The sequence below is a fragment of the Cebidichthys violaceus genome, unplaced genomic scaffold (assembly GCF_023349555.1).
Source record: "Cebidichthys violaceus isolate CVI_PGR_0920_01 unplaced genomic scaffold, fCebVio1.0.p SCAF_10, whole genome shotgun sequence".
Taxonomy (NCBI): Eukaryota; Metazoa; Chordata; class Actinopteri; order Perciformes; family Stichaeidae; genus Cebidichthys; species Cebidichthys violaceus.
Window position 1 is genome coordinate 6,435,996 of NW_027176263.1, and position 21,922 is coordinate 6,457,917.

At 40.5% G+C, this 21,922-nt stretch overlaps 1 protein-coding gene across 3 annotated transcripts in view; it reads right to left on the reverse strand.

Moving 5' to 3' along the window:
- The window catches only part of LOC137881052 (A-type potassium channel modulatory protein KCNIP2), an 86,122-nt gene that overhangs the window by 30,992 nt on the left and 33,208 nt on the right, over positions 1–21,922 (reverse strand). Inside the window, exons 1-2 of one of the 3 annotated variants that reach the window (XM_068722788.1) lie at positions 14,458–14,562; positions 14,187–14,331 (exon numbers count right to left, since the gene is read on the reverse strand). The exons of the other annotated variants lie outside the window; for them this stretch is intronic. Coding sequence (XP_068578889.1) covers positions 14,187–14,274 — 88 coding nt within the window. The 5' untranslated portion in view covers positions 14,275–14,331; positions 14,458–14,562. Of the gene's footprint in view, positions 1–14,186; positions 14,332–14,457; positions 14,563–21,922 lie in introns of those variants that run through there. 3 annotated transcript variants of the gene reach the window in all.

A 21,922-nucleotide genomic window follows, 5' to 3' on the forward strand; every position in this document is an offset into this window, starting at 1 on the left:
TAACACAGTGTGGAGTGGGCCTCCACAGCTAAAAATAGCCCTGAGAGGAATCAGATTTGGAGAACCGGGGGTGGGAACTGATGGGATCACACATACCCATATGTGTGTGTGAGCACATGCGCGCACACACACGAAAGGCTTGGATCTGAGGAAATGGAGTCAGACTGACATCATGTAGACTCAAGAGATGGACAGAACAGAGAGAAGGAGCAGACTGAACACATCTCTATGATTGATAGGAGGGTGTGAGGTGAGAACACTAGGGAGGAGCAAACTGCGGTGGTGATGAAATTATTAGTTGTGATGTGAACGATGACGGTAAGGGAACAAAGGTGAACTTAAGATATAACGGCACACTTCCACATGTAGTACATGACACGCATGTGAAGCGTTGAAGTATATCTAGTAATCATGTGTGCCCTGAACATGCAACCTTTCAAGGACATCACAGTATTAATAACGCATGAAACACTTGAGTATGACACATAACTGATGGAGTGTATATTCTGGTTTCCATACGAATCTGATTTGAATACGTTTGACTTGCACCAAGGACACAAAGACTTGTTTATGGGAGGCACTCAAATAACTAGAAGACACTGAGAATGGAGAAGATGCAGTGTATTTCTATTTCATAACGAGATACAAAATAAAATAAAACTATAAAAAAACACATCAGCTACTCATACATACTTGTTGGTATAATATTATAATTGATCAAGAGTGCTAATCTAGTAAACGCTGCTTATCCTCTATGTAGTAACATATTTTGCCTTTTATGTGCCCTTATGTTGTTTTATATCTAAAAGCAAATAATTAACTTTGATCCAGTGGTTCCTACATAAAATACAAGCACAATGTGACATAATTAGAAACATGATCAGAATTTCATCTAAAACAGTAAAATCATTCCACATTTTTGGAAAAAATAAATCTGTTTTTTTTGGAAAAGTCAAAGGTTCTTTTATTCGGATACAAAACAAGGTTTCATTGTTTGTTTCCTGCGTGTGTCTGTCTGTGTTTTTTGTGCTACAAAGTCTTTAAATGACATATCACCTCACAACTGTGACAGCCACCCATGGCATGGTTACACACACAAACATATTTCTGGAGCCCACAACTGGCTGACAGACATCAAGTTGATGCAGCAAAAGATGACAGACAAGTGCCACTCAAGAAACTGACTAGCAAGTGACACATTTACAGTAACAGCGAGAAGAGAGACGTTGAGCGTTATTGTCAATCAGGAACGGTGCTGATGAAGTCTCTCAGCGGGGTTTGACATATTTATTCATCTATTTAATTATTTATTTAATACGTTTGTTGCTTGTAATTTTATTTTGTACCTTTATTCAGCCGAGAAAAGTTTTGTAACCACACAACCATCATTATCATGATGACTAAGATGATTCACTAAATCGACCCTTTGCTCGTGAGGACTGCACTTTGACTTGTTTTTTTCTCAATTATCTGAATTTGTTAGTCTGTGAAACACTTTACGACAATCCTGTTTTTTAAAATGTTTTATATGAAATACAAGTCTGAGGATAAAGAAATGCAAGGGAAGCAGTGGGGAGGATACAAATGCTAGTGTTTAGGTTTGAAATGTTTGTGTAGAAAAAAATATAAAATATAATTCAGAGACTTTCTACTCATCCCAGCTTCAGTACTATCTCTTTTTTAACTTTGTCGTCTCCTTCAGCTTCTTTCTTCTCCCCTGGTTGGGTTTCCTCCTGCTTAACTTCACTTCCTTTTCTCTTTTTATGCATCACTACCCCGGAACACACTCTTATCACCACAATCCTTTTCCTCTCTCACCCTCTTCTCACTCTCTCTTGCTCCCTCTCCATCATGTTGACTAGAAGTCCGCAGCATAGCCTCTCAAGGTTGTCCGAGGTCTGGCGTCCTCATGCCTGGATGGCTGAATGGAACAGGCAGCTCTGTCCCACTTGGGGACCATCAGACTTTTAGTGCCTCTGACCACCAGCCTCCCTGGTGGATAGGCCTGATGTGCATCCTTTCTTTGTTCGCATCCACAGTTGTCCATTACAAAGAGTATGACCAGAGAGAAAGACCGAAGGAGGAAAATAAAAGAAGAGGGATGGGATAGATCTAATTCAATGTTCCTTTAAATAAGTCCCAAATGCTTGTGTTTTTTTCCCCAATATTCTAATTTACTGTATTTGTACATTAGCATATAAATATGACATAAGGTGTTATGTTTTACTCCTATATTTTGGTTTGTTAAAGCAGTTGAGAAAGATGTAATTCAAACAACACAAAGGTTGCCTGGAGATGTGGGTCTCTGTCATCTTCCAGGTGGACTGAAGTGAAGTCTGTTCATGGTGAGAAAACAACACGGACCAACGCTGACAAAACAGCTGATTATTATTCAGATCATGGCAACCATTTTCCAATTTGCAGAGGTGTCAGATGCTTTACTTTGTGTTTTTCTAGTGGCACCTCTTTGATGGATGAGCTTACAGTCTAATGTCCATATTCATATTTATTTGTGAGCATAGATCCATATTAAAATACTGCAGTGCCCTATAGTGGGTCAGCACACATATAGTGTATTAATGTCTAAAAAATTAGTCATTACATAACATCTGTTTTTCCATTAAGCTTACACGTCAGGGGGTTTCTTAATTTAACATGATACAAACATCTACAGTATTTGTTAGAGCTGAAACAATAGCAACTATTTTCATAATTAATTGATAATTCAAATGATCTTTCATGCTAGTGAATTGATTATTTTGGGGTTTTAAAAAGACAAATTTGAAATGTATGAAGATTTTACAATGTTGTATTAGGCTCTAGAAAATATTCTTGATTTTCTATTGACCAAACAATTTCTCAATTAATCGACAACGTATTTGGCAGAAATTAATCAATTAGATTGCAGCCCTTGTATATAGAACTTTAAAAAAAATCCCAAACCAAGTGCCTTTCCATGCTCACCCCATCCCCGGCTAATTTACTTTGACGCATAAAGATATGGTCTCTTCCCATTTCCGGTATCCATTTCCCTTTTTTTTTTTATTGAAGCCCTAAAGATGGACTTTCTGTTTCGTTGTGAGCTTCAGCCTCCTGTGAATTCACAGGTCAGAGTTCACCTTTTCTCACCTTTGACTGCACAGATGTGCCCAGTCGGCCAATAGAAACAGTGGAGACGTTATTATTCCAGCTTGTTTCTTCACTAGTCTTAGTACATTATCACACTACCATGACTACAAGCTGTATTGTCACTCGCATACACTGTTTGTCATAATCAATATCCTTTCATTATCCGCATCAGAGCCACGGCATCATTTCCTTTTTTGGGGCAGAGTACGGGGAAATATAGTTCAGTGGAAATATAGAGTGGTCATACCTTTAGACTATGAGAAAACATAAATATAATTAAAGTCATACTTTTATAACATTACCTTATACATGTCTATTTACATACAAGAAAGGTTATTCAAGTACACAATTCTATAATCTGTTATCACAGCACTAGCTATAAGGTGCTCTTCCATGTACAGTATCTAGTGTACGGCTGCAAAAACAAGCCCTAAAGCATTAACTTAGCAGTGAAAGGAAAGAGTCAGGTGTCCACATTGTGCTCACATCCATACAGCAGTGGGAGTATAACAGAGATCCCGGAGGCCTTTAATAGCTTACATTTATTCACTGCTCTGATAGCTATAGTTAGCAGTAAATTTATCCACCTGCCAAGAGAACTTGTCAACGGGGGATGGAAAATACACTTCCATTGAGTTAGTTAGGCTTTAATGACTGAGGGGCTGGCTGGAAAGAGCTGATTAGAAAATTAATTATTTATCAAAATACTACTAAAAATTTCCCCTGAAAAATTGAGAGCAAGTCGTTAAGGTGAAAATTGAATGTCCCGAATTTCATATTAAGGCTATAGGTCTTTATGTACGAACACATATGTGTGTGTGTGTGTGTGTTGGGAATGCTTCTCACTGCATGTATGGCTTAGTGGTGGGGGCTCAAGTGTATCTGTGTCTGAAGGAGATTCATCGATACTAAGGAAAGATCAATAACCTAACACACGGTCACAGACAGTTCTCTCTATCCATTTGTCCAGGGTCAAAATTAAACTAGCAGATGGTACTGTTCTCATTCAGTTTAGAACTACTTAATCCTCCCTTTATCCAACAGTTTTGCATAACTACAGTTCCACTTTTTTTTACCATATGATACATGCAGACATGAATGTTGGGGCTACTTGGACTCATCTGATCATTTTGCTCTCTGTGCAACAATGTTACTCCTTCTCTTTGAGTGCAGAGAGAAGTGAAAAGGTTGAGGGTGTTTCACTTGACTAGTCAGAGTTCAAGGAGAAAGACTTGAAGGAAATGCCAGTTGGAGCACTATAATATTTCAAGCCATATTTATATTCTATATTTACTTTATTTATATATTTAAATTTTATCATACAGACTTACAACAACCTATATGTTAATGTATTCTTCTTTCTTGTGTGTCCCTCTGCGCCTGATATGCATTATAATAGATCATTTGTCAAAGTAATGGCCGTTTCAGCCTATTAACTACAAAAAATGTATACCCAGCAAAAAATTGTAATAAAAATTGTTCAGTTCATTAAATGGAAACTTTTCAGACAAAAGTTGGAGGTTAAAAGGAACAGAAAATGAGTGCCTCATGTAAGTATCCGTGTTTCAGCACCATAGACAACGACACAAAGAAAAACATTGAATCTAACTAAGATGTCCAGTTTCTTACTATTTGTTTTTCAAACACAAGAACAAAACTTGAATACATACAAACAACTCTCTGTGAAAAATGGAGAAGAGTGTTTTATGCCCACAAATTGACTTTTGACACAAAATACAAACTGCAAACAGCTAAACGATGCCAGTGTCATTATAGCAGATGCCAATGTGCAACACCTGTCTCCAGAAGGGCTTTTATAAAACTAGATTATTTGGATTCAGGACAGAGATAAAGCAGTTACAGCTTTACTACACCATGTCAAATATTCTACTGCAGCCGTGAAGTTACTGAAACCGTAACAAAAAAGTACAAAATCTTTAAGAAAGTAGGTTTTGGATACATGTTTGCTCAGACAACAGAATTATGAGACCTTTACCCCTCGATACTCTTCCCTCTTTGCTGAAAAATGTTCTGCCCCCACCAGTCCTAATCCACCATAAGTCAGGCTTTACAAAACCCTTCAGAAACCTATGAGTTAGCTCATGTCTATAATCTGTGGTTATAACCAAGCCAACCAACAAAGCAATCAAAAATAAAAACCTTTTCTTTCAGTTCCTTGTCCGCACATTGCATCACATTTTTCTTTTCCCCTCTCTCCAACACCCCCTTTCATACCTAGTTTGCCCCCTTTCACTGCCCACACTCTCTGCTGCTAATATTAGTTTATTTTTAGCACATGTGAGGTGTGTGTGTGTGTGTGTGTGTGTGTGTGTGTGTGTGTGTGTGTGTGTGTGTGTGTGTGTGTGTGTGTGTGTGTGTATACACATGATAGATGAAGCTGGTGTTTCACATCTCTCTCGTAAGGGGGAAGAAGATGAGGGAGGGATGGAGGTGAAGGGAGCAGAAGTTGAATAAGAAGCAGGCTTGAGAGCTGTTACTATACAGGAAGTGTGGAGCAGAAGGAAAGGTGAAAGGGACAAGGCTTCCACCTGAAAGCCCCGCTGGCACAGCAAACTGACATACAAGCAGCTGAAGATCAGCAGGCCAATCTGATAGTGCTCTTCTTCAGAGAGATGAGGTATGACGGGAACAGTCTGGTGTACTGCACCATTCAATTACACAGCTCACACCGGCCTGAGCTTTGGGCGAGAGCTGAAATTTAATCACATCATTTCTAGCTTCTTGTCTTTCCACCAGTATCTCTTGAGAGGAAGTCGAAGAGCTGGTCGGAGGTGAGAAGCCTGTAACCTGCTTTAAATCATGTTGAAAGTGGATATAAGAAGCAGAAAGTGCAGACACAACCCTGATATAGACACTAGAGTACCTGATGGGCAGAGCAAGCTGGAGTACTGACTTGATCAGCTTAACAGAGCGAAAATGTGAACAGCATGGAGCAGATTAGGGCTAAAACAGTGGGATAAATGCCAGAGCAAACAAAGGATAAGAAAGCAAGCAACAGATACACAGAGGGATTATTCAGCATACACGGAGTGCACAAATAACTACAAACCAACTGTCGCTCTTCCTTTAATAACTTGATCTGGACTGCCATTGCGTGTGCATAAAATTGGCACTACGTGCGTAACAGAGATGTATTGTTTAAATATAGATCTTCAAAGAGGAACTTTTTCCTGCAAAGGCTCTGACCGTGAACTTCCACAAGGAGTTTATTTTTAGGCCACCTTTTTATCTCGACTGTGAATGTACGAGTCAGGAGGTGTCAACAACAGACAAGAATAATCAGCGCAAGCGAGATAATTTAAGTGGGAATCTTCACATGTCTGGCGACAAAACGAGTGTGTTCCTAAAATGGATGTGAGTGCTCAGACGTGATAGGACGTGGCATTTTTCTGTCTCTATCTATCCCTTCCCGTCTTCTCACTTTGTCGCTTTCTATCTTTCTATTCCCTCACTTTAAGATCTTTTTTTAATATGTCAACAGATTATCAAATGACAAAACACTAGTCACAACTTGACATTGCAGCCAGTAAAATAACAATCTCAAATGAAGTGGAACAAAATATTTTAAATGAATATCTCTCTGTTTCTGCCCCGCAAGTCATTCTACCAAAACACGAGGATTAAAAGCCGCTTCCCGCTGGGTTTTCGTATTGCCTATTATACACTAATATGAGACAACATGCAGCTCAGCCTGGCAGAGTGTGTCCTCTTCACCCCACAGTAAAGCACACGAGCAGGGGACTTAAGCTTGGAGTACCGTAAGTTATCCTTATGGAAATGAACAACTGCCTTCCCACTGTGAGTGCCATTACCACACACTGTGATATGGCTTACAGTAGTAGGCCGACACTCCACGCCCGCAAATACAACACACGCACGCACGCACGCACGCACGCACACACACACACACACACACACACACACACACACACACACACACACACACACACACACACACACACACACACACACACACACACACACACAAACCCCTGCAAGCACCCGTCAGAATTTACCATCACAGGCAGCCTCTGTTTTATTCATTTAGTCTAAAATTGACTTTAATGTCAATTTCCCTGAAAAGGAGAGGAACGAGATGGATGGGTGTGTAATGATATTTGTCAGAGACAAGAGGGAGGGTGACACTATCTAACTGTATCAACTCTACAGGTGCTTGAAGGGGATAAGTTCAGAGGAAAGATACACATATACTTCAAACAGCATAAGAGAGTTTTTTTTTAAAATAAAATACAAAATAGGTAGTAGCAATATCTTGAACACAAATACACATAAAGCTCAGAATCTCTAGGCTTGGGCCAAGGCTGAGACCGAACATATTTTATTCATGGCTGAAAGGTTGATAACAAAATCTCTTTGGTCATAGCAGCGATGGAGCTGCAGAGAGAATCAAACAACTTGTGGAAATGTACGTGGTGTCTGTCAATCTGAGCCAATGTAAGCCCTGTTGTGGAAGTAGACAGGCCCAAACAGCAGAGTTATGAGTTACAAAGTATAACTTTGCACTTTGTAGTTTATAACTCTGCTGCTTGGGCCTGTCTACTTCCACAACAGCCTCTAGAAGAAGACTAACACCCAGTTTAATTTCCAAAAATGTCAAATCCCCTAACAAATGACTCTGAAGAAGGAAATTAATGTGACTAATTCTTGCTCATAAGTATGAAGGTGCCGTGTGGGGAGGGGCATTTTATAAAATGAATAAGTCACAGGAAGCTAGTTTCTGCAACACATGATCTGAATCACCTGAAGAGAATAAATATGCAGCAATGACCAGTATGTATTGCTGCTCATTACACAGCTCCCAAACACATTAATCTTCAGATATGAAATATTGATTTAAGACTATTCATTACAAGCTAAAGCAATTTACAAGTCAAAGCAGCATGTTTGTGTACAGTTACTGCGGCCAAAAGTTGTTAGGGCACAAGGTGTCGCTCGTTTATTTGATTAGAAAAAATGTAACCGCTCTTTGTCACTGTGAAATTACTGGGAAACATTTGTCATTTGTTATTTAGCAAAAACAGAACGAGAATGCATTCAGGGGCCAATGCTAAAGTATGCAGGGCAGTAAACATGTAGACAACAAGGTCAAACTGGGTTGTTCAATATTGTGTGTACTGATGCATTAATAAGGCAATGGAAAAGGGACAAACAATTGCAGTGGACAGTTTTTGACCCGTCAAACACAGATGTGTGTATCAGCAACAGAATCAAAGGCCTTTTTCACTGATTCAATGTTTTGGAGGGGATTATGTGGTCTCAGTACAAAATAAATAATACTTAAAGAGCACAACATGGACAATATATAAATTGGACAAAGATAGTATGTGAAAGTATCAGAAAATTGACATATATTTGCTGTTTGTCATGGTTAGCCATCAGTTATAGCACTATACACATTCATGGTACACCTAAACATTTTTTTTTTTTTTTGCTATGCTGCGTCATCAAAGCCTGATTGGGCCTCTTCTCAGGACTGTACAGGCATGTAGAGTTTTTGATTGTTTCTCTGTCTTACAAACCTCAATTATTACATATTGCTACATCTTGCAATTCCCAGCATCGCTACACCAAAATTCAACCTGGGCAGAGGCCTAGGCAGCCCCCAAAATTGAAAACAACTGTGAAGGTGAGCACAGCCTTCTAGCGTAGGCACAGGCTCACAAATCCAACCTCTTTAATTTCATGCCAAACCACAGGTGGTATTACTAGGGTTTTTTCTTCAGTTACAGATTTAGTGTGAAGGATCTGGCTGCAACTTGCGGTGGAGTTGGCAGCCGTGAAAAGGACCCTCTCTCAAGACAAACAAGTAAACAGCTCCACAAAAGGCGAAAACACGATCCTTGCTTTGAGATGATTATACACTAATGAAAACACACTTAATAATATTATATGCCATTTCTGTCAATTGATCCCCCTATATGTTGCTTTCACAAAATATTCATACAATGATATTTTTAAGAAATAATCAAATAACAGAACAGCTAGGAAAGTCTGGTGGGACATGGTAAGAAAATAACATCACTTTACTGTAATTTATCCATTAAAACCAGGAAAAGACAACACTTATGCCATATTACAATATCCAAAATCTAAGACAATATCTAGTCTTATATCACAATACAGATAGAATATGGATATATTGCACAGCCCTTGGAGAGGGTACAGAATGACGAAAGAGACCTGTGCTGTCAGCTTGGACGTTACGTGAGATAAGAGCACCGCTATAGGACAGATCAATAAGGTTCACCGAGATTCTATACAGCCAAAGCCACAACAACTCATCTATAGACGAAGATTGTGTCATGCAACAGAGTGAAGTACAAAAGGAAGATAGTGTGTATAGTTAAGTTGGTGTATGTTATGTGATATACTTTGTGTGCGTATGTGGGCGGGGAAACAAATTTAGCGGTATTTAATACATCTTAATTGCACTAAACAAAGCTAGTCCCACTATTAGGCAAATTGACACAAACAAAGCTCTAGGGCAGAGAACACACACACACACACACACACACACACACACACACACACACACACACACACACACACACACACACACACACACACATCAGAGTGGCTTGTTTCCCCTACAGAGGCTAATGAAACAAACTAATTACTGGGCAAAGTAGGGGCAAGAAGGAGGGTGACTACAAATGACTGTCATCAGTAATGTGCACACACACAAACCCCAACCAGCCATAACCAGACACAATCAGACTCCTAAGCATCGTGCAGGTCTGTGGTGGAATACGCAGGTCATACTTATAAGTATACTTATAATAGACTGGACTAATTACAGACGCAACAACATATCCAGAAACATTGTGTGGTATCAAGGCTCAGTTGGGGTATAAAATCAAGAATAATCTGGTAGAATCTTTCAAACATGGTCTGCTGACTTTATCCAATGAGGGATAATAAAACACCAAGTAACCCGTGACTTTCTTCATTTCATGTGTCCTTCTTTGCATAGTTTAAGGGTCACACACAACTTTGATGGCAGAGTCCATGCTCGACTTAAATCACACGTCCCTCAGCACTGCCAAAAATGCCACAATACTCAAATACCAAACTGTGAATGGCCTTGATGAAATCCCTATGTAGCACAGCCATTACACAGTTCTGCCCTCACTGGCTCCCATCACACTGAAGCAGACATCGCTCTCCTTCTCTCTCTCTCTCCTATTGGAACAGACACACAGGAGCCAGTAGTCATGGTAACTCCATTCTGGGCAAACTTAAGGATGCGTATGTGCATTCACACACACACACACACACACACACACACACAGTTTTTAATAAATACTTCATGGAGGGGAGCTGTTGAAGGGGCTTTGAGACTCTGGTAGCTAGTTAGCTGTGGAAACAGAGAGTAGTTTGTTTTGCAAAGCACGATGTCAAACTCCATAACTTAATTTATCAATGTTTATATTTCCTTATCTGACTTTATAATAATTTGTTTTTGATGCATGAAGCACCCAACAGATGTCTGGTACATTCATGATTCAATAATTTCAACTCGTTCATGCATTTTAATGGTCGTAAATTAGCAGCTATGCACAATCAAAGTCAATTAATTAATCAATTATCCATGTTTTTCATGCTAAATTACTTATTTCCAAGAAACTAATGAGTACATCAGATTTAAAAGGACTGCTTTTGCAATACCATCTGTGGAGCAACTCAGTTTTACAGATCTGTTTATTAAATCTAACTAATTGATTAAAATGTTAGGTGTCATTCGACTAAGAATTTCTTTAGTAGTAGATAGCTCTATGAATACCATTCAATCAAACCTTTTAAAGAAAACACAGGAATACATAGTTTTGTATTAAAAAGGCTCAGTAAATTATTTTAAAAGCTGGGCATTGTAGTTTTTAGCAAATGCTAAAAAAACTGAATTTTGTTTGTCAGGAACTATAGTCAGCGGAGGATTAATATGCATTCGGTGGATTATTAACAGCAAGATGTGCCCATGTTCATTGTAACGAAGGAACATGTAGCTCATTACAATGTACTGTAGCTAATTGCTGCGCTTTTAGTAGTTTCAGATGTGTATGGCACAGAGCAATAAGCTCTCAGGCTTTGACTACACCTTGAAATTGGATTTAAAAAATACAGAATATCAGTCTTATCCATTTTTTAGAGCCAATTAATCATTCAGTCAATCTACTTAATATACTGCCATATTTAGAAAAAAATATCTATCAGTGTTTCATTGTTAAATCCAAAGTTTGATTGTTTGAGTTTTAAATGCTTTAAGATTTGACCGTTTTAATGTGGTAATTTGTCACACATTTGCATCGCAAAAACAAAATACAAAAAAAAAACCTGAAATCATTCTAACAACCAAATAATTCTTTATCAGCACAAATATTGGTAATTGATTCTTTTACACATGACTAAATTGGTCATCATACCCAATGTTATTGTTTTGGTCAAAATACAATGTTCACACATGGATTATAACATGTGTGTGTGTGTGTGTGTGTGTGTGTGTGTGTGTGTGTGTGTGTGTGTGTATGCCTCATGCACTCGCATCCAAGTGCTGCTGTCAGAGCATGAAGCTCTGCAGATGTCAAAGTCTGAGGAGATAACGAGGAGAAGAGCCGAGGTGGAGATGAGCGGCACAGATGTCAAATTAGCATTCACGCACCGCTCTATTGACAAGGTCATCAAAACATTGCTTTATCTCCACCTTCTAGGACAGGGGTCGGAAACCCGCGGCTCCGGAGCCGCATGCGGCTCTTCAGCCCCTCTGTTGCGGCTCCTTGAATCTACATCCACACTAATAAAAAACAAACAAAAACGATCTCCATCCACGCGGCGTTTCAGCATCGTTTTAGAGACGATCTCCGTCCAGACTACAACGCCTGAAAACGAATATCACGTGACTATTCACGTACACTGGGCATGCGGGTGGGGCCGGTGTAAACAGGAAGTAGATTGGTTGCTCAAAGCCGCTAACCTGACTTCAGATTGCCGCTCCTTGGGTCTGATAATGCCGCTGGACACACCGCTCGCTAATCGCTACAATAACAGCTGTTTCCTCCGCACACATGCCGACTTTAACTGAACAACAGCTGCTAGTAAAGACAACAAGGTCAGCAACGCCTGTAATCAGTTGTCCGTGTTAAATTAACCTGGTAGTCGATAGATAACCAAGGCTGTTAGTGAATTTCCGGGTAAGGGTCACGTGATAGGGGTGTGACGAATCAGGGAAGGACACGGCGTGACTGCTAAGAACCAGTCAAGTAGCGAACGTGGGTGTCTACTCTACTGTGTCACTGAAAATAAAAAAATGTTTTAATGTTTTGTCAACTAAAATGTGACATCCTATTACGTCGTGGTCAAGCGCTTCTCCCTGCAGGTGGCTAATCATGATTTGCAGACCCCCGCCCTCGGTAACCTGTCAATGGATAAACAAAATAAAAGTCACAGAGGAAAATAGAAAGTTTAATTCTGTGTGGACGTATTTATTTGCTTTCACTGCAAACAATGCCGGCTTACCTGTATGCTTGATATGTGCAAAAAATGTAATGTAGAAAGACACTTCCAGAACAAACACACCGCATTTGCTGAAAAGTATCACGCTGGAGATGAGCGAAAAAACTCTCCTCTTCATAATAGTTTGATATTGTTATAACAGGTAAAATAGCAATAGAATGTCAAGAATTGTCTTTTTTGTCTATTTTCATAAATACAACTAACTATAATTTTTGTATATATAATATACAACTTTATAAGCTGTAATATCAAATAGCTTTTGCAGTTCCAGACGAAATTTATTTTGTGGAAAATAGGGAAAAATGGCTCTTTGGATAGTAAAGGTTGCTGACCCCTGTTCTAGGATCAACTGCTGGGATTCAATAGAAACACCCTACTCTGCTGTGTCTTCCCCAAGGCAATGTGAGCTGCTGCTCAATATCACTCACAAGAAAAACAGAGGAAAATGGGTGTAAAGCTTAGCAGCAGGCTGTCAAAAGGCACATTATAGAGGGTGTTTCTGGCAAAGGACACTTTATTCAACACTAAGCTCAGTAGGACAAAGAGGGTGAGTACAGAAAAGAAATAAGACCTTTTAAGTATCAAGAAAATATTCTAACGTGGTTTATACAACTTTATTCTAATCTTAGCGCAAAGATTAGCATTGTAAAGTTGTGTGTAAGTGTACAAGGAGAGCTAGAGAGGAGGATGGGTGAGTCGATGTCATACTGAGAGCTGACTAAAGGGCTGGATAAAAGGCTCTGTGTCTTTCTCCCACTGAGAGTTTCTCAATGGAGGTGGAATGCCACTTGCTTCTAGAGGGCAATCTTTTTGACTGCCAGAGAGAGAGCAGGAGAGAAATGAAGCTGTGGGAGGGAGGATGAGGGAGTCAAAAAAATGATAGAAAGAGGGGAGGAGTGAGTTCATTCAACCCCAACAGTTTTCTAATTCTCACTGTGCATACAGATCATTGATTCTGTTTGTATGCATATAGAGGAAAAGTGGAAAAAAACATATGCTCACAAGCATACATACATAGACACTTATATACAATGCATATGAAAAATATGCAGAGAATACTCTTTAAGCTGTTTGATGTCTTTGTTTGTATGATCTCTCTGTCTGGAGATGAAACAAAGCACTCAGACGTACTGTATACACACACACACACACACACACACACACACACACACACACACACACACACACACACACACACGCAAACCCTACAAGTTCACTCACGCTCTTTGAAAAAAAAAAAAAGAATCTGCTCGTTTTAGATCTATGCAAAAACGTATTCATCTGCCCGACCATCATTCAGGTAGAGAACAAACTCAGCCACAGACACAGCAGGACACTGAAGTGATGGATCAACAACAGGACCACCAGCAAAGATCGGAAACAACCTCTTCTAAATACACAGCAAACTCCAGTGAAGACCATCCCCATTTGGCTTCTGTACTCGCGGAAGAAGGGGACGCACCAGCAAAAGCTCTATGTGTATGGAAGTGGAAGTTTTGGGTGCCTACCTTGGGTGAGAGTTCCCATGAGGAAGTGGTAGAAATAGCGAGCCACCTTGGTGAGCTGCCTCTTGCACCTTTTCCTGCACTGGCTCATCTTGGTGCAGCTGTGGTGGAAGTGATGATAGTGATGGTGGTGTTTGTGTCGGCTAGTCTGCCGGGGAAAGCAAGCTCTCAAGGTAGGAGGAGAGAAACAGAGCACTGTGAGTGTGTGTGTGAGTGTGTGTGTGTGTGTGTGTGTACAGTAGGTGTGCCTGCCTCTCTTCTCCTCCTCACTCACCCCTTCTCTTTCCTCTCTCTGTCGTTCTTCCCCCGTCTCTCTTTCTCTCCGCTATTCTCTCCACCTGTAGGGCGCTGGCTGTCAATCAGCCAGCCGCGCTCTGCCTCCTCCCTCTCACGTTCTGAGAAGCCCAGTTCTGGCCTCTCATTGGCTGGGAGCAGAGTGTGGCGGAAAATTACGGACCGGCGCACATGCGGGAATGCGTTTGTGTATGTGTGTGAGCGCTATACTACAAGGAGGCTGTCTTGAGTGGCAGGTGGTGGTTTTTCTCGAGCTCCACACATCTTTTGGGGATATTTTTCTTTCTTTTTCCTCCACTCATGGCTCATAAAGAAAACAGATTCTGAGCGTGTATGTATGTGTGTGTGTGTGTGTGTGTGTGTGTGTGTGTGTGTGTGTGTGTGTGTTTGAGCCAGCAGGAGGTTGAGAAAAGTGACAGAGGAAACGAAGCAAACCCATCAATTAGCATCACACACCGTCCTTCTCTGTCTGTCTGTATGTTTCTCGCTCGCTCGTTCATTAATGGCATTCATAACAGCGAGGAAAAGGACGAAGAGGAGGGGGAGTGTAGGAGCAAAAGGAAAAGTGAAGGAATATGAAGAGACAGATAGGAAGGTGGAGATGGGGCAAAAAGGGGAATGCATAATTCATATATTTCCCTCCATTCTCCAATGTGGTAAAATTTAAAAAGAGAGGAAAAGCCTGACAGGAGAGAGGTTATTGGACAAATACCAGCCTTCACCAGTCGCTGACAAACAGATTATTATCTGCCAATAGAGAGGGGTGATATGAGTGAAGAAGGGAAGAGAGAGGAGGAGCTTTTAAATCCGGTGGCATTGAGACAGAAAGATTTTGATGTAAAGCCTTATCATTCTGAGTCCACTCACTCAGTGTGAACGCTTGCAGTCACTAAACAAGGAAACACACTTACCTTGTTTTCCCTGTCGACACATTTTATTGTTTCTCCCACTCCCACATTGCCCTACTAAACTGCTGCCACTCCACCTGTATACTCTCTCCTTCTCCCTGATGCTGAATTAAAAGTGATTACCGTTGCCACAGCAACCTCAGACGACATGGATTTTTCTGGTAGTGGCACACGCACACACCTACATACACACCTGTCTGTTCCTTAGGTCAGGGAGAAAATCAATCAAACGTCAGGCAGATGCTTCCTCTAAATGTGCTTGCTCTCTTTCTGCAGGCTCTGTGCTCTCATTCTCATTTAGCAGTCAAAAAATAGGGTCAAAGTACAGGTGAGCGTTGGACAGTGAGCTGTTCTGGACCCAAGAGTCGATGCAACGCTGTCAGACAGAGTCCTGCTGTGTTACTTGGCTGTGTCAGGGCTCTCTGAGCATGTGGGAGAGCAGATTGGAAAGACTGTAAGGTTGTTCTGAGTCGGTATTAAAGATCATACAAGGATCACTTACTAATTATTAATGGTGACTCCTGGCTTCTTGGGTCAGGGATCTCTAATGATTCAGATCAGGATTAAACCCCCTACTTGTGTTAATGCCGGGTTTAGAACAAGCACATCAGTGATGTTATCAGCTGTAGCTAGCAGCTGTTTTGAGAGAAAATAAAATAAAATCCTATGTAAGCTACCTGTCAAGCTTTTAAAGATAGACAAAGTTGGTAACTAGCTGATGAACATAGTGGAGAATGTGAAGCTCACTGCAGCACAGATTTACAGATACATTTGTTGACATTGGTGGGCAAGTAGAGCAGACAGCAGTCAGCTGAACTTGTCTTCTGCCTTCAGGCCCCGTCTTCATCAACCTGCCAGTATACTGCAAGCCTGACAACACGTTATGAAATATTAGGTAATTCATACTGCATTGCTCAACTCCAATAGCAGATTTAATATATTAGAAAAGTTTCTCATAAACGCGAGCAAGATAATCTGAAGAACGTGCATAGCAGGATTATAGGCAATCAATGAATACTCATCTCTTAGTTTTAACTTTAACTCTGAAGCCAGGATTTTGTAAAGAAATGTGAGGGATGCAAACAAACTTATTTTAACATAAAAACACACACACACACACACACACACACACACACACACACACACACACACACACACACACACACACACACACCTTCATGCACACTGCTCCTCTCCCTAAGCCCATGGATAATAGAGATGTCTAGAGTCACACTGTAGTGAAGGACAGCACGCAGGCACACATACACACCCATAAATCCATACACCTACTGAGCTGAAGAAGAACTGAAGAAATAGATTGAGTGATCAGTGTAGCATGAAGGATTACCGATTTGCACTGGTGGCTGATACAATGTACCGTCTCCTACCACAAACACACACACATTCACACAACAGTGTGTATGATCTGATGATGGAGTTTAATACAGCCAACTTTGTGCTTGGAAGATGAAAAAATGGAAGAAAAAGAGGCTACTCAACATTTATATGTCTGGAATATAAAAGCAAGGCAACTACAAAACATAAAGGCAATTCTAATTGCATAACGCAGAAAGGCAGTAAATAAGAAAAACAGAATAAAACCTTACAACACAAATCAAACTGCTAAAACATATAAAATGTTTTAAAAAGGATTAAAAGAGAAATTGAAAAAAAAATGTATGTTGCCTCATTTTATTTTCACAAATTTAAGTTAATAAATTAGTTTGTGCTTTTTCTATATCAACAACATGTTAGGAAAAACAAAAGAATAGACAACAACATCAATCACTTACTGTAAAATGTTCTTAATGCCTCTTTATTGAGTTGTTAAAATGGTTTGTTCTTGTGAACATGCTAAAAAGGGCTGCACTTGAACACAACATTTTTTTGGAAATTCTAAAATTATACAGCAAAAAGATCTGAAAAGTAAACAACAAAGTTTGTGTGAACTATCCATGTAATTTTCTTTCAGTTTTCAGATCATAAATGTTACTTAGATTTGAAATCAAAAGTCATTTTGACTTCTCTCTGAATATTAGCTATCACTCAGGGACTAACCTAACCTGACCCGCCAGATGGTTTGTTATACAGAGCCGTCTGAGAAGCAGTCACTGGAAACTGTAGAGGGCAGGCACTTTCAAAGAATACTTGGCAGCTGATAGGATGAACCATCTGCAGTCCATCTCCAGTTCTGGCAAAACTGATGCTATTGTAGCATCTACATTAGGAGCTGCCGTTGTTGTTTGGAACGCACACACGTAAGCCACGGCGTAGCTGCATTTAGCTCCTCACAGGACGCTGATTGGTCTGTGCACTGGTTTGCCGGACACAAACGCAATACTTGAAACCTGACAAGATGGATATATGGTATGATACCAGGATTATTGTGTGATCTCCTGACATCACGAGAATCCAGCTGCTGTGCAAGGTAAGGACCGACCTAGTCACCAGACAAATGTAGGCAATATTTGTAAACCAGGGTGCTGCGGCTAAGCCTAAAAATAATGCTACTGAGGAGCTTCATAGACAGGTTAATTATTGATGTACTTGCTGTTGCACAGCTTAGCAGTGTCTAGCTATTAACAAGTTCAACTTCTGCTTCTTTGCCGTTGATGGATTATGTATTGGTCACACCTACCAATATTAAAGCACAAGGGTGACACCTACTGGACCAATTGTGTCCGACACACACTTGATTCCAGATACAACTTCTACCTTGAATGTTGATGATCCTGAACCAAAAATAGGTTTCATGAGTACTTTTAATATTCTACTCTTATCATGCTTGCAGAGACGCAACATGAACGATTGGTTTGGTTTAGGCAACAGAAGTACTTTGAGTTTAAGCTCGTTACATAGTTGTTTTGTTATTATAACACAAACCATGATCTTTTTTCAATGTCTACTTCTGGTTTCAATCAAGACCCCAAAAGCGGTCTCCTGGGTGAAAGTCCTTTGTTTGTTTGACCCATCAACCACCACTCCCACCTGCCCTTTGTAGACTTTCTCACCTTCATACTTGTTATTATGTAACTTTCAACAAAGGCTGCTCCGTATACTATGTCACTTGCTCTGCATGTCGCTTTTACAGACAATGCCAACATTTTTTCCAGGCAACTGGGCTGCAGGGACCTGTCTTCCTTTCAGAAAAGCTTTACATATTCAACACCAAACTATTTTACCTCCAGCTCTGACACTGTAGGTGAGGTAGAGCATGTCAGACCATCTCCAGATATCTGATAGGTTTACAGAGGATGTAGAAAGGCTTGTCTGCAACACTGTGGCACCATTAGTTGAGCCAACCAGACAGACACACAGAAATAGTAAGAAGCAGTGGTCAAATTAAAAATTACACAGAGTCAGAATTAGTTTACTGCTACCCAGCGGAAAGATGAAGATTTTCTTTGAGGGGAAGATGGAGGAGATGAGAAGAAGTGGAAAGAGGGGTGTGGCTTCAGAATGAGATATCTGCACGTGTTGTTGTTTAAGACACTGTGACATGTCCAGGATTTATGCCAAGACTCAGTCGCCTATTCTCAGACTATGTATGTGTTTCTGTCCAGAAGTCTGAGTCACCACCACCAAGATGTCCAGGGTGTGAACCTAGCAGAGCGAAATCCAGGCTGCAGTCCATTATCGACTATTACCAAGAAATACAACACAAACAAAGAACACAACACCTCACACAACAGGCTCTTTTAGCACCAATTATCCGCTGACAAACCCTTTTGTGCTTAGTGTTAATTGAGACTTCAATCAAATGCCAGCAGCTCTTCATTGTATTCATTCAAGGACTAAAAATAGTTTCAGCCTTAAAATGTCAGCGATCAAAAAACAGAAAAATGGACAGACGGGGAGGCAGGAAGGAAGGAGGAACATGCTGGCAGACAGACAGAGAGGTCAAACAGACAAGAAGAAAGATGAAGTAGCAGGCACTGTTGCTGAACCATTGGCCCGACAGTGACGCTCCAGATCCGCAGGCTGTCTGAGTGATTGGATCCATCATTAGGATGGAGACCCTGGAGGCCTAAGACCTGCCCTCATCATGAAGTGGCTGTCAGAAACATCACCGAGAAAGACTGGAAATCTGGAGCTTTTTTTGGCAGGTCAACAGGAGGATAAATCTATACTGACTGTCTGATTGACCTTATTTACCTGCTTCCCTCTTTTCCTTCCCTGTTTCGAAACTAAGGTTTGTACTAAAGGAGAGTCAGATGCAGAGATAAGCTGGGATCACAAGAGCAGTGAGGCCAAATTGTGCCATCGAACTCTATCTCAACTACACATTTGTATCAAGACTTCATCTTGCATGGTTGGGACACTATAGGGGTCACAAAATCCATCCACATCTGGTAAAGTACTCAACACCGCCTCTGTGGTAGTTTCCCGCTACAGTAGTTGTCTCCAGGACCACATTTTACCAATATGACACACACACACATACACTGACTCACAAGGTGAAAACAGCACCAGTGTTGCGGCTGGTAAATATTATAAAAGATCAAGTTTGTGTGTCTGTGTGTTTCGAGGGACAAGGACAACATAATGATTTACCACAGATTTGGAATCAGTGTAGCAGTCTGTGCAGGCTGCTATATGAGCACAAAGGCCCAAGTACTCCAAAGTAATGTTGGAGGGCAGTGACACTGACACTCCACTTAAGTATCTGGCAAAGACACACACACATTTGTCTTTAACACTATTTATGTTGCAGGCAAAGGCACCAGCTGGTGAAACCCACTCAACATTCTATTCACTGGGAACATGCGACTGTGGAGGGAAGGAGAGGAGAAAGAGAGGGAGGAGCGAGAAAGAGGCACAGGTGGAAGCACTCGGCTTCAGGGACTTAAATACAAAGTTGTCACAGAGCTGAGACAGACATTCTTGGCCCTTCAACTTCTCCCTCATCATTTGCATATTTGTGTGAAAGGTTTTGCCCTCTTAGGGTCTGTTACAAACTAGCTAGTGTGGATTGGAAATCGACTATAAACTATATGAGGGTGCCATGAATAGGATTTTGAGCATTAACATAGTAGCAACAACTATTTGCTATAAAAGTATATAGTGGAGTAATCTACCTTGATGAGAAGTTGCTCTCCCACTGTGTGTGTATCTGAGCTTCTTCCTGCTTTGTTTAAATAGCCGGCCGGCTGTGTGTGCTTGCTTTTAGTGTATTTTTGAGCATGTGAGAGTGCCCCACTGGCTCGCTCACAGTCCGTCACTCGGCACTGCGTTCATATGGCGTTTACAGCAGATGACACCAACCCAAACAATGGTGTCGTCACCGAACTGTAGTGCCTACCCTCTAGTCCCCCCCAGGTAAACACTGCTCGGTCAGCACTGTTGCCATGATTTTCACTGTAAGTACTGTTTGCATCATTAGCTGTGTGCTGCCAGCTCAGTCGTCTCCATGTTGAGAGCTGTTGAGAGGCAATAGAAATGCTCCCAATTTTCTATATAGCAATTTTAGTATATTTGATCTCCACATGAATGCATCATTCAATTAAAAATGAACATGACATGAAGATTGTTTCAGGGATGTTGCACATTTACAGTTAAACAGAACATAACGTGAGGTAACTGAACAGCTAAATGAGCAAAGCAATTATCCGTATCCATGATAATGGACATTTTCTGCTTATGGAGTGTGGCAAGTGTGTCCCGCAAGTTACCTGATTATTTATACCCTCCCCTTTAATGTGCTGTGAGGGCTCTCCAAAGCTGCAAGTATGATTTAATGTGGAATGGCACTCCATAGTTAAGTCAGTGGGGATCATTTGGAAAAGTATAGCTATATTCTATAATTAAAAGTTTAACTCAGATAAACCAGATTGAGGAAAAGTGGGCTCAACCAAAAAGGGAAATTGCAGCATCTCGTCACAAAATAACTCCTGCAAACCCTCAAACATCATACAGAAGATATACTGTATATGAGTACAACACTGGAGCATCAGGAGCTTTGCTAGCAGATGTGTCCTAGCAGTCTATCAGCATACAGTAGGGCTCTAATTAATAGTGTCAGTTGAAGCTAATCTGACTTGTTCAATAAGAGCATTGTTGTGTTTCAGCAGGTGTAAGACATGTGCCATGTATGGTAATGTCACAGGTTGAAAACCAACTCACAAACTCTCTCACTGGACATGACATCCTTTCTTGAGTCCTGTCACGTCCTCTGTCAGTTTCACAGAGTGATATCCAGCGGTTGGATGCAACTAAGTGGACTACATTTACTCTGTACTTACTTACACTTTACTTGAGTATTTCCATACTATGCCATTTTATACTTGTATGACATTTCAAGGGCAAGTATTGTACTTTGTATTGCACTACACTTATTTGATACAGTAGTTACTCGTCATATAAAATGTAAGTAAATATAAATAAGCAACTAAAATCCAAGAAGGAAAGATGAGAGCACCTATCAATGTCTTTATCTTGTTGATATTTAGCAGGAAACACACTGAACCTTGTTATATTTTAAATGAGATGGTGAATATTCTCTAATAAGGACAACACAGTAGCCATTGGCTGTCTAGC